Raw genomic sequence first — 14,918 nt, forward strand, 5'->3', positions numbered from 1 at the left:
CAGGAGGTGAAGCATCTGCCTTCAGCTCAGATCCCAGGGGCCTACGATCAAACCCTGCATCGATCCAAGGACACCTGGCCTCAGGTACTGGTGGTCATGGGCATACACCTCATGGACAAACGGGGTGAGTGACCGGGGTGAGTGACCTTTCAATTTTGTCCTTTGGAGTGCATTCTGGGGTCCATTCTGGAGACCAGAGAGTCTGGCTGGGAGGGAATAGTTCAGGCTGAGCAGATAGGAAGAGTCCTTAGGTAGGAGGCAGAGGGCCTATTTAGTGAGGGCACCTCCCTGTCCTCCAGAGCCCCGCATCGGGGAGGGAGGAGGAGGAGAGCAGCTCTCAGGTGCTGAGAGGACCCCAGCTCCCGCTGCTGTGCAAACATCCTGTGGCTGAGGGGGTTACACGCATGACAAAGAGCCAGACTCTCAGGCCAAGCTCCTCTTCTGTTTAACCAGGTCCGGCTGGCTGCTTTTGTTGGCAGATGAGAATTTAGGAGAGAGATTAAAAAAAGAGACATTTTCATTATCAGCAGGATGGGGACTTCAAGTCATTTATTTAATTTGAAGATTTGAGGACCAAGATCTTGGTTTGGAATGCCAAGCCGGAGGAGGAGGACACAGCGCGATATTTGAGTTTTCCAAGCGCTGGTAAACATTCACCTCGTGTGACTTTTCCACACTCCTGTGAGGCAGGCAGGGCAGCCGTAACTTAAATCGACTTTGCAGATGGAGAAAATGAACCCGGGGAGAGTTTGAAAGACCGCCCCCCCCCGAAACACAGAGGCCAGCTTGGACCGGAAGCCAGGCCCACAGACTCACAACGTGGGCGCTTCTGTCCAAGCTTCTTTGTGTTGTGAGAAGCAAAAACTCTAAATTGCCAGATTAGGGACAACTGCTCCTAGGATTCTCTGGGGGCTGGCCTTTGGAGGGGGAAGCTGGCTTTGGGGTATGTCACCCTCATGGTATCTCCCCCCCACCCCCCCCACTGAGCCCAGTTCTTCCCTGGGCCCAGGCTTGTCTGCTGCTCTGGCCAAGTAATTAGAGAGGATCTTTCTGGGTCACTCTTTCCTGAGGACAAAACAAGCCCTTTGGTTTCTCGATTAGAAAGCTCAACAGATTGAGTGACAAGGAAAAGTTTTTGATCTTGCTCTTAGAGTCACCTAATTAAAATGAAATGCAGATGCCGAACACCTAGTAATTTTCACCTCACTTACTTGGGATCCAATTACAGGCCTTCCCTACTGACTTACACTGTTTAAATTACAAAGTCAGGAGGAAATATGACTATTTACCTATTTCTGTTTATACATATAAGTCTAACACGTTATCTTTTCTCTCCAACCAAGAAATGTGATCACAGGTCTTCTCTTCACCCTGGAAACAGAGGGGGATGAATCCTGGTCCTTAAATAAAATTAAACACCAATAAGAACTGAATTCACCCAATACCTGGGTCCAGCTTCAATAGACAGCTCTGTTTCCCACACACCAAAATATGTATCCTTTCTCCAGGAATGTTCTAGAAGGCAGGTCTTTTCTGTTCAGCATGACTTTAGCATTTGGTGTGGTCCTGGAATGCATGCTTTGGCATAGAAGACTCCCTTTTCAGAGTCAGTCGGTTATTAACTGGCACCCTTCAGATTAGGGAAAGTCAAATGTTTCTGAAGGCTTGCTACCTTTCCTGAGAACAGAATTGAATAGGTAGCCCTGTGTAGCAGTTGGAATTACATACAAATTTTCTACCAAAGTTAGCAAAGTTGGTGGCAACCCAGCCTAAAACGCATTTTTTGTGTCCTGGGAAAAGGCTTGGTGGGAACAGGGCTTCAGCTGGCAAACAAGCAGACGAACCCAACAACAACCAACCAACCAAGCAGAAAGAGGACAATGGAGTTCTAAAAAGAACGGCCATTTTCCTCTCCCACTGAGTGACGTCTGTGTGCAGTTTCCTGTCATGGCGGCTGGTGGAAGATGCTGGCTTTCTCGCGGCACTGCAGAAGAGTTCTGTGTGGTGACTGGCTGGGCCATGCTGTCTCCCAGGCAGGAGGGAGGCCTGGTGTCCCATTGTGGAGAAGATGGTCCTGTCTCTTCTGCACTGAGGCACTCACACCAAGTAGCTTATTAATCATGGGAGGGCCAGTCTGTGGCCATAGCACATAGAATATGGACAGTGATATGGAGGAGGGAGAGACAATCTCTACCTTCTGTCTCTTTCTGGGCGATTTTGCTAGCTCGCCACCAAGTTATCCCACCATTGACACCAGAGAGGAAGTCTCGGTGTCGAGTTGGTACCCTAAGTGGCTGATGGTGCCAACTTGAAAAGACAACAGTGATATTTCTTACTTATCTTTCCTTTCACACTTCCTTTACCTCCATCTTCTATGATGGGAAGGGTGAGCAAATTCTTTACCCTTGCAAGTGTAGGGCTCTTCTTCTCTGTTCCTAATCAACCCTGTGTTCTCTTAGACGCTTCTTAAACTTCTCTTGTGATGTGTGCTTGAGTAGGATGAAGAAGCTATAAAAGCTGGCCTTCCACCTCTTTTTTGGTCCACTGAGAGTTTGTGTCAGTGCCCCAGAAGTGGCAGGGTGCGTCTCAAGAAGGGAGGTCGCTGAATTTGGCTTCGGCTCTCCCTTTTCCTGCTTTGTGGACGGTTCCTAATAACACTGCAGGCCCCAGGACTTTGCAGACGCAGGAAGGAAGAGATGTGTTCTTTAATGATGGAAAAATCTTAGAGCACAATGCCCTTAAAATAGAACGTGTGTGCCTGGCCTTTATTTTGGGGCCTTTATATTGTTATAATCATCTCTCCTGGGAAATGCTGTGGGAGGCTTTTCCCCTTTGGTGAAGCCTAGTGCTGGTGTAACCTGAGGTGTCCCCAAGAGGGTTGAGGGAGTGACATCAGCTCACAGGTTTTTGAAACATTACTACATTTTCATGGTGATCCATGATCCAATGGATTCCTTCTCTCCCAATCCCAGTCTCTGTAAACTGAGGACAATCGTACATGGGCTGACCTGCCCCACGAAGCTGTGAGGAGAATCAAGCCATATCATGGACATAATTAGGTTGCAAACTGTAAGATGCTATCAAGGTAAATTGTCATCATCGCTGACCATTGGAAGCCCTGCCTCCCTTGGGCAGTACCCTTCTCCTTCTAATGTCTTTGAAATAAACCTTAGCCCTACTGTTGAAATTCATGCTTTTGCACTATGTGTGTAGTAAGTTCAGTATCCACACAAGAGAACGGACACTAAGTTTGCCAAGGTCGGCTCACATCCTTACCAACCCCATAACACAATGAGGGCAGTTGTCACGATGAGCAGGAGAAAAGAGAGCGCTGGGCTCTCAACACAGATTTTCCATCATCTGGCTCATCCTAGGACCCCTGGGAATCCCGCCTGAATTTCTTTCATGTTGGTTTTCTGGCGTTTGGTATTGTGTCCAATGTCACTTTCCTCCTTTTTTTTGGCTGAAAATCGTCTGCGAGAAATGCTTCTGATTTCATGGTTACCTATTTTTCCCCTTCATTAGCATCCCCTTATTTGGACCATTATTGTGGCCCATTAACAGGACCTATGACTTGCTTTGGGTATGTTAATGATTCTCAAGAGACTCTTCGATGTGAAAGTGACGAGAAGAATGAGAAAGTCACTGGCCACCTGAGTTTATTGTCAGCAGAGCTGGAAGGGGCCTGTGTCTAGGCACCTCTTCTTCCGTCCCTGAGGCTATTGTTGATGACAGTTTCTTTTTTTACCAGAACGCGCTCAAGCGGAACCCACGTTTTACTAGGAAAAGGGGCAAAAGATCTTCCAAAGGGTCCCCCTTCCACAAACACGGGCTCTGACCACTGGGACATTTTGGGTATTAGACCCAAGAGGAGAAAGCTTCATGATAAGCATTTGTGGGCGCATGTCTGTGTGGACGTGTTTGCAGAGGGGGATGGGGAACTCCCCACGACTCAGCTGCCTCTCTTGATTTGCTCAAATTTCATTTCCATTTGCTAGAGGGACATCTGCACATTTTTCTGCCCAGCCACATTTAATGCGCATCAGTGCAGCCCAGCCCTCTGTGGAGGTCACCCACCCCCCACCCCCAGACATCCCCAGGGGTTTAGAGCTGAGGAGACACAATACTCTAAATGGAATATTGAAGATCCCCATCTGTCTGGCAGTCCCGATCAATAAATGGGAGCCCTTCCTTCCTGATTCTGTGCGAGAGACACGTCACCACCCGGGGTTAAGACAAGCGTGAGATGGAGGTTTCTAAGGGTTACCGAGTGCATGCACCCAGCTGTCACCGTGCTCAGCTAAGATGAGGATTATGTCCTTAATCATGTTATTTTGTTACGGAGGCGTTCTTTTAAATTCCCCTCGTCCCTTTCCCTCGAGCAGAAACATGCCAGTGCCTGACTTTGTAGGTGCCTTCTGGATACTTCTATGCTCAACTTCTCGTATGACTTTTTTTGAAAGAGCTTTTGTTTGGGCTGTTCAAACATAGGCACTGGGGTTCCAGGGTTATGCTTTGTGTGGCTTCTGCCAACTTATAAGGCTGAACTATGAGACCTGTTTGGGTTTACTTGACACGGAGGTTAAGGAAAGCTGGTGGTCTCAGATGCCAGCTGTGGCCCCCTAGGCTGCCTAGCCCGTTGGCTGTATTGGGACAGCCACCTCTTCGGGCCTGCGGTCTAAAAGCCCTCTGCAGACCCCGCTCACCCTGCCACCAGCAAGCAACAACCGAAGAGCTGGGTTATCTGAGGCACTTCTTGAGTCTGAGCGAGGAGATCCCGGGGGCCCCAGCGAAAATGCCGGCTGCACCTGTCTGTTCTTGTCACCCCTTCACCAGACCGGAACAAAGTTGACTGCGGCTAGAGCCACCGTCGCGGGTATCCGGTTGCAATGCAGGGATGGTCCAGCTTCTAACCGGTCTGATTCTAGCTCCAGCCCGCCCCCTCAACTCAGCCCCCAAGAAGGCATTTGGGGTGCTCCACCCGGGAAGGGGAAGGCGTGCTCTAAGGGCTGCGGGGGCATGGAGGAGGGGTTGGGCAGTGCGTATGGGCAGTGTGTTGAGGTCTCCCTAGCTAGTCTTCCTCTAATGTTATAAATGAATGCGGGTATGAGACAACGCATCTGTTCTTGGAAGAGCTGCTCTCTCACCAGCTCTGGAATCATGGGCAAATCCTTTCATTCCCTGGATTTCAGCTTCCCCATTTAAAAAAAAAAAAAAAATTCAGACGAGCTGTCTTTCAGTTTTATATTTGGCTGGAGCCGGGCAGGGCAAACCCATGGGTCACACAAGGGGAAGGAAGGTCTTTGGTTTGGCACATTGGGGGGACGGTCACAGAGCTGATTCGGTTCAAGTTTCCTAGGACTCTGAAATCAGGCGAGGAGTTATTGCTCGCGGTGCTCCTACCTACTTGGCGTGCTGTTGGGCACGTTGCCCCGTGGCCACGGCCTTTCTCGGGACCAGTCCATTTTCCACATTGCTGACCGGTAGCTTTCTAAAGCACAGACACATGGGGCTTCTGCCTCGTCTACTCCAGACGCTCTCTGCTGCCCATTCCGCTCAATTCCCAGCACACGGCAACCAAGCCCTTCCTGGTCTCCCCTTTCCCAGCCTTGCTTCCAGCAGCTTCTCTCATAGACCCTGCTCCAGGCCTGATAAACCTTTTGGCTCTCAATGGCAGCGCACCTGGCCACATTGTACACGTCATCCCTTGTTCCTGGTCTAGCTGTCCAGAGAGCTCATTCCCTAAAGAACCACCCCAGGGGCACCTGGGTGGCTCAGTCGGTTGAGGGTCTGGCTCTTGGTTTGGGCTCAGGTCATGATCTCAGGGTCCTGGAATTGAGCCCCAAGTCGGGCTCCACACCAGCATGGCGGCGTCTGCTTGAGATTCTCTCTCTCTCTCCCTCTGCCCCTCCCTCCACTCACATGCTTTGTCACTCACAAATAAATCAAGCTTAAAAAAACAACAACAACAAAAAAAAACCCAGTTCAGACGTAGTCTAGTGCTCCTCAACCTCTGGGCCACTCTCTCAGCACTTTGTTCCCGTGTCCTGGTGGCAGTTTCAGAGAGCCTGCCCATGTCTCCTTATAAGTGAGGAGCCAGGAACTGTATTCTAGACAGCTTCATGCCTGACACGCCTGGCCCTCTGGGTGGGATTCCCGAAATGGAGCTGGAAATACCCAGAGGTAACTGCATCACTATAGGGGGGAACCGAGGCCCCACCCATAGCTTCCCACATGCAAGCTGACTTAAAACACTTAAAAAAAAAAATGACTTCAGAGGGTCAAAAGTAAAATACTGAGGCTGAGGGCTTATTTAAATAATGGTTTTAAAAATACTCCAGAGGGGAAAACCTTATCTCGGCATTTCGCAGTGCTAGTGCGCAAAATAACAGGGTTACATCCCAATATGCCTCCACCCCAGTCTTCTGGGGTAACAAGCAAGAAATGCTAACAAGGGGTGAAATCCAGCACCCTTCCGCTTATTAATATGTAGAAAGGCTTAAGTCACATCTGGGCAAGGATCTATTTTTAGTGGACCCTACCTACTAAAATCCTAGTCTTGATCTCTTAAACTATCAAACCTGCCATAAATGTTTGATGGTGAACAAGCCCGTAAAAAGAAAATGCGTAAAATGAATGGAGGGAGTCAGTGCGTGCCCTGCCTTTTAATTACTGGTGGCTTCTGCTACAACCCAGCTCCAGGCTGGGGTACAAGGAGAGAAAACACATCATAATTTGGGTTGGGGGTTGAGGGCTGGGCGGGGTGTGAGTACTGACCCCACTGTTGTTTATGCTCTGGAAACCAGACAGCGATGGGGGAAAGAGTAGAATCCAATCCCAGGAAGGTGGGATTCAAAAAGGAAAGAACTAAGAGATAAATAAAAGCATTCATGACACAAAGGGTAATGTAGAACAGTCTTGTTTTATTACTTTTAAGTAATAAAGAGCCTTTTCCTTGCGTTTTTTTTGTCTTTTTTCCCTTTTTTTTTCTTTTCTTTTCTTTTTTTTTTTTTTCTTCCTGTTTTACAACATACATTAAGTCATGAATCAGATGTTACGGGATGTGGAGATGAAAGGAAAGTTGGTGACATCACAATATTTTTTACAACTTTACAACAAATAGAAATCTTGAGTTTGTTGCATCTACCAGTGTCTAGCAAGGGTGGAAAGCAAAGGCACACTCAGGTTTATGGACCCTCCCCCCACACGCAGTGGGGGAAAAAAAAAAGAAAAGGGAAAAAAATACTTAAATGTAAAAGACCAGCTCAATACATATGGGCATTTTAGGGTGAACACCACAAGTGATAAGTTCTTGGGAGGTAGGGACGCAGGATGAAAGTTTTGACACAGGTCTCTGTAACACAGCTGAGGCAGTGAGGCCCACCCGTGGGGACACAAGAGTGGGTGCTGCCTGGTCAATACTCTTGGGGGACAAGCTTCGGGGAGAAGGGGAAACAACGATGATCTGTTTCTAGAAAAGACTTCTTCGCAGTTTCAGGGGTACAGAGTTCAGGGGATGTGAACATTGATTCCACTAACAAAAGAGAAGAGAAACATAACAACACCAAACAACAGAAACCTACCCCAAAGAGCAGCAAAGCTGCGAGAGAGGTTTGCAGGAACGCAAAGCTAATGCGGGAGTGCTCGGACACACCTAGTCTCACTCTGATTACAGAGGTACCACTTTTGCACCAGCCAACTCAAAATTGTCCCCAGTCGTCTTTTTTTAAAAGATTTTTTTTCTTTTTTTTTTTTTTCTTTTTAAAGACAAGACCAAACCCAGAAGATCAAACTGGAAATAAAAAGAGACCAAGAGGCCACCAAATATACTGTTTAGCTCTTTAAAAACACAACAACCTCAAACAATGCTCACTGTTTACATTCTGTTGACAGTTCTTTTGTTCATGATAGAGTAAACAATAGTCCCCTCTGTGTCTTCGTGCTAATTAGAACCAAGGGGGGGGGCAAACACCCCCCCCACCCCGCCCCTGTACAAACAATAACAACAAATGGATGAAGAAGTTTGTTAAAAAATTAAAAAAATCCTCTTCCCCAATCAATGTTTTTGCAGCATCCATTGTGGTTGGCTTTGTACTTGGAGCTACTGTTCCATCACAGCACGGACCAGCCCGCCTGCATCTACTTCCATGTCATTTCTTTGTATGCTGAGTCCACGGCTTGGAGACACCTCCCAGGTGCCCAACAACTGCGCACACGGCATGTTCTCCAGCCAGTGGACCCAGCGGAAATGAGGGCTGGGACATTAGTCTCTTCTCTGCTGGTCAATAAGGATATCACCATGTTGAAATGATCTGAGAATACCGGGGAAGCAGGGAGCTCTGGAGGGAGACAGGGTATTGCCACCCACCACACTGGTGTCCATGCTGGGTAGCACGGCCAGGGGGTGGTTGGAGTTGGCACTAGAAGGAAGTGTGAATTGGAGGGTGTGCTGCCGCCTAGCTCTCCCAGGGGGCAGGCTTCTAACCACTCCCACTGCATTCTTCTTCTGCTAGATGCTAATCTGGGGGTGGGGGGAGGGAGGGTCAAATAAATATCTGCATTTATTTCAAAAGGCGGGAGGAAAGTTTATCATAACGACAGTTTACAAGTGTACACAACTCAGGTGTAAGGCACAAATTTACATGTGGAAAAGAGGCTATTCACAGATGTAACCCCACGAAAAACCCGTGTGAGCAAACCATTAATTTATGCAAGGTAGCAGCCAGCATATTAATTAGTTCACGCCTTTAGTGGATTTTGTTTGCTGTCTCACATGCAAGGTGAAATGAGATGGGTATCACAAGCTGGTGCCTTCACAGAAAGTAAGAACCACTGACAAAGCCATGTTGGCAGCAATGGGATGCAGGACGTGTCTTTCTAAAAGTTCCTCTCCCGGATGCTTTGTAAGTTAGGATCTGGAAGGACTTTTAAACTAATTAATTTTTTGCATGTTATAGGCCAGAGACCTGACCAGCAAATTAATGGGTTGATTTAAATAAATATTCCCCTCTCAACTTTTTCCTTTAGCTAGAGATCAGACAGTCCAAACACAAAGCTCAGAATTGCAGCTCCAACTTATTTACTCAGTGAATTTATTGTAAAAATAAACTCAATTATTCCAGTTAATGGATTTCCCGTTAAATAGTTTAACTTTCAAGGGGCCTTTCTGAAGCACTGTTCATAGGATGGTAGGTGGAAGAGTCCTTTCCTTAAGGAAAAAAAAGGGTGAACAATAAATAAAGAGTTACTTGCGTTAACGGTCACGTTATTTCATTAAAAGAGAGGAGCAGAAATCTATGACATAGTTGCCCAACATGGCATTCATCTGCTAATAACAGAAAGCTGTAACACTGGTGGGCATTTCACAGTATCTGCGCATAGTAAACTTCTGCCATTGTTAAAGTCTGAGTTAGAATTATCAAGGAATTCTTTATTTTTTAATTTTTTGTCTTTTTAATTTTCATGATTTTTAAAAAATGTGTTTTGTGTTTTGCCGGTGGAACGCCAGCCCTGGTGGGCAGCGCCCCGTGCAGTCCCGGACAACAGGTTGCAGTCATTGTTCCCCTGCAGGTGCGCACGGTGTGGGTGTGTGTGTGGGCGTGGGGCGTGGGGCATGGGGCGTGGGTGCGGGTGTGGGCCGGTGCGCCTGCGCACGTGCGCGCGCATGCGTGTGAAGGTTGGGCGGGGGGTGGGTATGTGCTTTTGGCTCATGTTTGTGAAGAGAATTCAAGTCTCTCGTGAGTCCGACCTGCTGCACGGCGTGAGGGGACAGTGAAGTCAGAGAATGGAGGTGAGTCCCGCGTCGCAAACCTTCACCCCACCATGTGGCCCAATTTTCCAGAGTCCCCCTGCGCCCCCGAGGGGGGGACCCAGCGTCCTCCGCGCCGCCGCGGCCATCTTGGTCTGGTGGGTACTCAGGCAGTGGAGGGCCTCGCCGAGCTGGGCGCGTGCCCGGCCGTTCCTGCTGGTTCGACACCTGACCCCTCCCCCTGGGATTATGTACACGCATCATTGGGCTTCATGGATGTGGAAAGGGGGGCGAAAGAGGGTTTGGGGGGCACGTCCGGCTTTAGCGAGGGGGTGCGCTTCAGCCCCGACCTCGTCAGCGAGTTGTAGGCGTTGAGGCTGGGCTGCCGCGAAACAGTCACGGCCTGGCCGGAGGGCTGCGCGCCGTGCACCTGGATCGAGTCCACCCTCTGCGGGGCGGGGGGCGGGTTGTCTCCCCGGCCAAAGCTCTGGTTTCTGGACAGGTGGGAGGAATTGGAGCAGTTAGTATTGTTTCTTTTGAGAGTGGTGGCCTGGTGGCTTCTCGTGAGCGAGTTCGTGGTGGGGTAGCTCCTCTTATAGTCAAGGCCGTAGGAGGAGGAGTGGTGCATTTCCAGCCGCTTGCTCAGGCCGTTCTGAGACAGGGAGGCTCCCGGAGGGCCCAGGGAGGCTTCCCGCTGGGGGACTTTGGGGGGCAGGCTGTCCAGGTTGTCCACCAGGTTCACCCCGTGGTTGGGGCTCTTGCTGCTGAGATGCTCCTTGATGGTTTTATACTCCAGGGTGGCGGCCTGGTCCTCCAGCGCCATCTGGGCCACCTCGCTCATTTTGGGCTGGTCCACGTACTCGTGCTGGTAGCCCTGCTGCGTGATGGGCAGGACCACCACGCTGGGGATGTGGCTGGGGGAGGCCCGCAGGGGCAGGTCCGTGGGGATCACAGGGGAGCCCATGGGGGGCATGTCCTTGGTGCAGGCGTTGATGAGGTTCTGGTTCCTCTCCCACTCGCGGCTGCCGCGGCTGGGCTTCCGCTTCTGCTGCAGCGTCGGCGTGGACTCGGGGGTGGGCAAGGCCGCCAGGTCTAAGTGGTGCTGATCAGCCTTGATGAGCATCTTGGCCGTGTTGCCGGGCGTGGCGAGCTTGCCGTTGTGCATGAGTGGCGTGAGGATGGCCTCCGGCTTTGGGTCTTTGGACTGGGTGTCCCCAAAGAGGCCGCTGAGCTTGGTGACGCTGCTCATGGAGCCCCGGCGCGAGTGGGTGAGCTCCTTCTCCTTGCGCTGCACGGCGGACCCGTCCTTGCGCCTGTGATCGCAGACGCAATAGACGATGATGCCGGAGAAGACGGCCCCCATGACAAAAGCCAGAATGACTGCAATGGCCAAGAGGGTGACCGGGACGAGCTGGTCATGGCCTTTGAGGTAACTTTCCCGAATCACTCCTGCAATAGACATCGTATTGGGTGTTAAGAAGTGAAAGCACGCCGCGGGGCTTTATTTTTGTTTGGCGTTCACCCCGTTAATTAATAACAGTAATAAGTGACAATAGCACCTCTGCCTAACTTGTCTTGGGGCGCAGCTTGCCAGACATTAACTAATTAATCCTCTCCAAGTCGCCTCCCCTCCCCATGACATATGTAAATAGACTTCATTTGTTGCCTTCTTTGTGTTCTGAAAAAGTGCTTTTTTCCCTACCCCTTCTCTCAAGCATATGCTCTTTCTGCTTGCTTCAGTCTGTGGAATAGGACAGTTTTCATTTACAAAATTTGTCCCCCCCCCCCCAGCCTTTTCTCAGTCTTACTCTCAGGAAATTGGGATAAGGGAGATACTTTGAGTCTGGGTGGTGGGTGGGGAAGAGGCAACAATTTTATGCCTGTTAAATGAACAAATGGCCCAACGCTCCAGGGTTCCAAGGTCTTCTCTGCTGACCCCTTTGTGGGCACCATGGCCTCTGTCTGGAGAAGAAGCTATGTGTGCATTTCAGGCAACTGGAAGAAAGACCTTGTGTGTCATTTATGGTGAAAAAAACAAAAAACAACAACAAAAAAACACCTAAAACTCACATTACAAATGTTTATGCTGATTTTGTATCATCCTTCAGAAAACAAAAAACAAAAAACCCATGCACACTCAATTTCAGGTAAATATGCTGAATATTTGAACTGAGCTTTTCCCTTACTTGAACTGAAAGAATATTTAGGGGAAAAAAAAAAAAAAAAGACCATTTGGGGCCCTGGAGTGGGTTTGAGAAGTGTCAGGTCTCATTATTACGGCTAGAATTTGCTGTCACGGTGAGATTCTTCAGCAGAACTAATCTCTTCAATTTAATAAAAATTATGTGACTACACCCGTCAATAATCTTACACTACATTAACCCAGAGGCTGTGTTTCTGAAGAAAGTTGCCTTCCCTGTTCCTGCTTAATCAGCCACCAAGCTGAGAGACTATAATCAAATGCAAACACTGAGACTTTTATTTTTTAATACCAAGTGAGAATACACATCACAATTGTCAGATCTTAAGTGCTTGATGCGGTAGCTAAAAAATAAAATCTCAAATACCTCAATTCCTGCCTCTGGAGAGTGGAAGAACATGAATACATTAGAGGCACTGCATGGGCTGAGGAAATGTAAACATTGTTCCTATTATGGAAATGATAGTAAGACAGAAAATGTACCTTCTCTGGTCTCAGGAGACACATTTTTCATCTGCTAAATCAACTCTTTCTGGAATATGTTTAATGTATTTTACTGGCAGATATCACTGGCACAGAATTAGAATGAAATGAAATAAAAACCTCTACCCCTTCCTAAACCCACAACGTGCAGCCCTTCAACTTCTGCTGAAATGCTTCCTGTGTCACAGCTGAGACCTTGAAATGCAGCTTTGTCATAGGGTCTTTCTGCTAAAATATTTTGATTAGGGAAGCAATGGTTTTAAATCTCAGGTACCTCTGCCTGTGGGAGAGAACATTCTCTTTCTCTTTTCTTTCTAAACATTCCTCCTCCCCTCTCTTGTGACATCACAGTTGGTTGCTGTGGAAATGATTGTCCCATGACAAAGGATTGCGACTTCAGGGGGAATAAATAGAAGCATCTCTTGAGAAACAAAGATTCTGTGATTAAACAATTGCCCTTGGTAATGAAGGGCAGGGCAGGGGATTCACCCCTGGGGGGAAAGTATGTGTAAGATGGCAAGACCCTGAATAATTTCCAAATGTGACACTTCTTAAATATTTCCAGATTTATCTTCATGAACTTTTAAGGGGTAGAAATGGAGAAGCAAAGAAACAGCAGGAAATTAGGCTATAACTCACACCTTTTATAACCCGGAGCTCCCCAAACTGTGAGGTGTCTTGCTTTCAAATACGTTTAAATACCTAGTTACCAAGAAACTGTGTTAATGAAAATTTCTTACTTAACTATGCATTTCCTTGTTGTAATGCTAAAATAGCAACTGATTTTCTTTCAGTTTTGATTGTTTGGGGTTCTGTTGAAGATCATTTTTTTTTTTTTTTAAAGATTTCATTTATTTATTTGACAGAGAGAGATCACAAGTAGGCAGAGAGGCAGGCAGAGAGAGAGAGAGGAGGAAGCAGGCTCCCTGTCGAGCAGAGAGCCCGATGTGGGACTCGATCCCAGGACCCTGAGATCATGACCTGAGCCGAAGGCAGCGGCTTAACCCACTGAGCCACCCAGGCGCCCCATCTGTTGAAGATCATTTTTAACCATCTATGTACAATGGCACAAAAATGTACACCTGTGAATAAAATAGGTTTAATTTCCATCATTGACTTGGAGATGTCTGGAATGTAACCACAGGGTAGACCTCACCGATGCGGGTGTGGGGGGTACTAGGTAGGTTTTTCATGGCAGTGGGCATTTCAGATATCCCCTCCTGGCAATCACCTTCATGGGGGCTATGTCTTCCCAATAAATGCATCCTTAGAATAACAGGTATCTACAATTGACTTTGGGATTTTATGATTTAAATTCACCTCTCAGCTTAAGAGGAACAGGGAAAGAAGGCGGCTCAAGTAGTTCATTTGTCTCATTCATTGTTTAATTGGGAAAACTGCAAAAATTTCAAGTTTAGTCATGGCTTTTTTTTTACTTAAAGCTATTCTTCTTTCATGTCTGAAGGTCCTTGACTATCTTAATCTCATGGAAACCACTTGCTCTTTCACTGGGTCAGACTTTTCTAGGGGATGACATTTGAGTTCAGGTTTTTGGCTGTTAACAAATTAAGTAGGATATGACCTTTGAGAAAAATGGTGTCTCAAACAGTCCCCCCACCCCCATCTCATTTTGTTATGTAAATAGTGCCCTTAAAAGCCTGCATCTCTTCACTTTTGAGATATCTACCCCAAAGCAAGTGGCCTTGCCTCATTTGCTTGTGCAAATTCAGAAATCCCATGTACAGAGTTAGAAACAGATCCGAGATTAAGTTGAAAGCACAAGTCAGGAAGATAAGTTTTAAGTCATTTTTGGAAAATGCCTTCCAAACTTAAAGCTTTCTGCTTAAACCTGGAAAAGAGCAAAGGGGCATTCATAGAAATGATTAAATCAACTTTGTGACATTGGCCACTGTGAAGGATTGAACATAGTGGTCTTGTCAGAGACGTTGGGGGTGGGTGATGGTACAAGCAACACCAGAGATCTCCACGGGCCTGGGGTCTTTGGAGCCCATGTACTGCTGGGTGACCTTTTGGCCCATCTCTGGGCCTCAGTTTTTTTTCATTTGTGTTGTGGGGTTAATACACTTAATGCCTTACTGGGTTCTTGCAGGAATCAAATGAAATAACGAATAAGAAAGAACTTAAATGCTGTAGTTTGCTGGACAAATCTGTAGGTCGAAGAAGCCACAAATGAGACCTGGTGGGCCAGCAGCTCATGGAGGGCTTAAGAGTTAACAGCTACAACCTCTCCATTTGGTTGATTTGCTATGGGTCTCCCAGGGGAGGGGGAAGACCTGTTCTTCTCAGCTCCAAACCTTGTACCATCCAAATGTTGCCAAAGGGATTATGTTGGGGCAACATAAGGGAACACGTACCTCTGTCTCAGGACTGCCCATAGGTCCTGCATTTTGAAATAAGTAAAACAACAAAAGCAGGAAATGTTGAGCAAAATGAAGCAATTCTAGTTAGATGCCTACTGGAGTAATA

The 14,918-nt window shown here is 47.7% G+C and overlaps 1 protein-coding gene and 1 pseudogene across 3 annotated transcripts in view; both read right to left on the reverse strand.

Annotated features, from left to right (window-relative positions):
- Nucleotides 1-6,903: 6,903 nt before the first annotated feature.
- Nucleotides 6,904-9,897, reverse strand: LOC122917220 (annotated as a pseudogene).
- SEMA6A (semaphorin 6A) overlaps nt 6,904-14,918 on the reverse strand; it is a 128,125-nt gene continuing 120,110 nt past the window's right edge. For all 3 annotated transcript variants that reach the window (XM_044263290.1, XM_044263307.1, XM_044263298.1), the window contains one exon: nt 6,904-11,197. In XM_044263290.1, coding sequence (XP_044119225.1) covers nt 9,996-11,197 — 1,202 coding nt within the window. In that variant the 3' untranslated portion in view covers nt 6,904-9,995. The remainder of the gene's footprint in view (nt 11,198-14,918) is intronic.

This window comes from Neovison vison, chromosome 1 (assembly GCF_020171115.1).
Source record: "Neovison vison isolate M4711 chromosome 1, ASM_NN_V1, whole genome shotgun sequence".
Classification (NCBI taxonomy): domain Eukaryota; kingdom Metazoa; phylum Chordata; class Mammalia; order Carnivora; family Mustelidae; genus Neogale; species Neogale vison.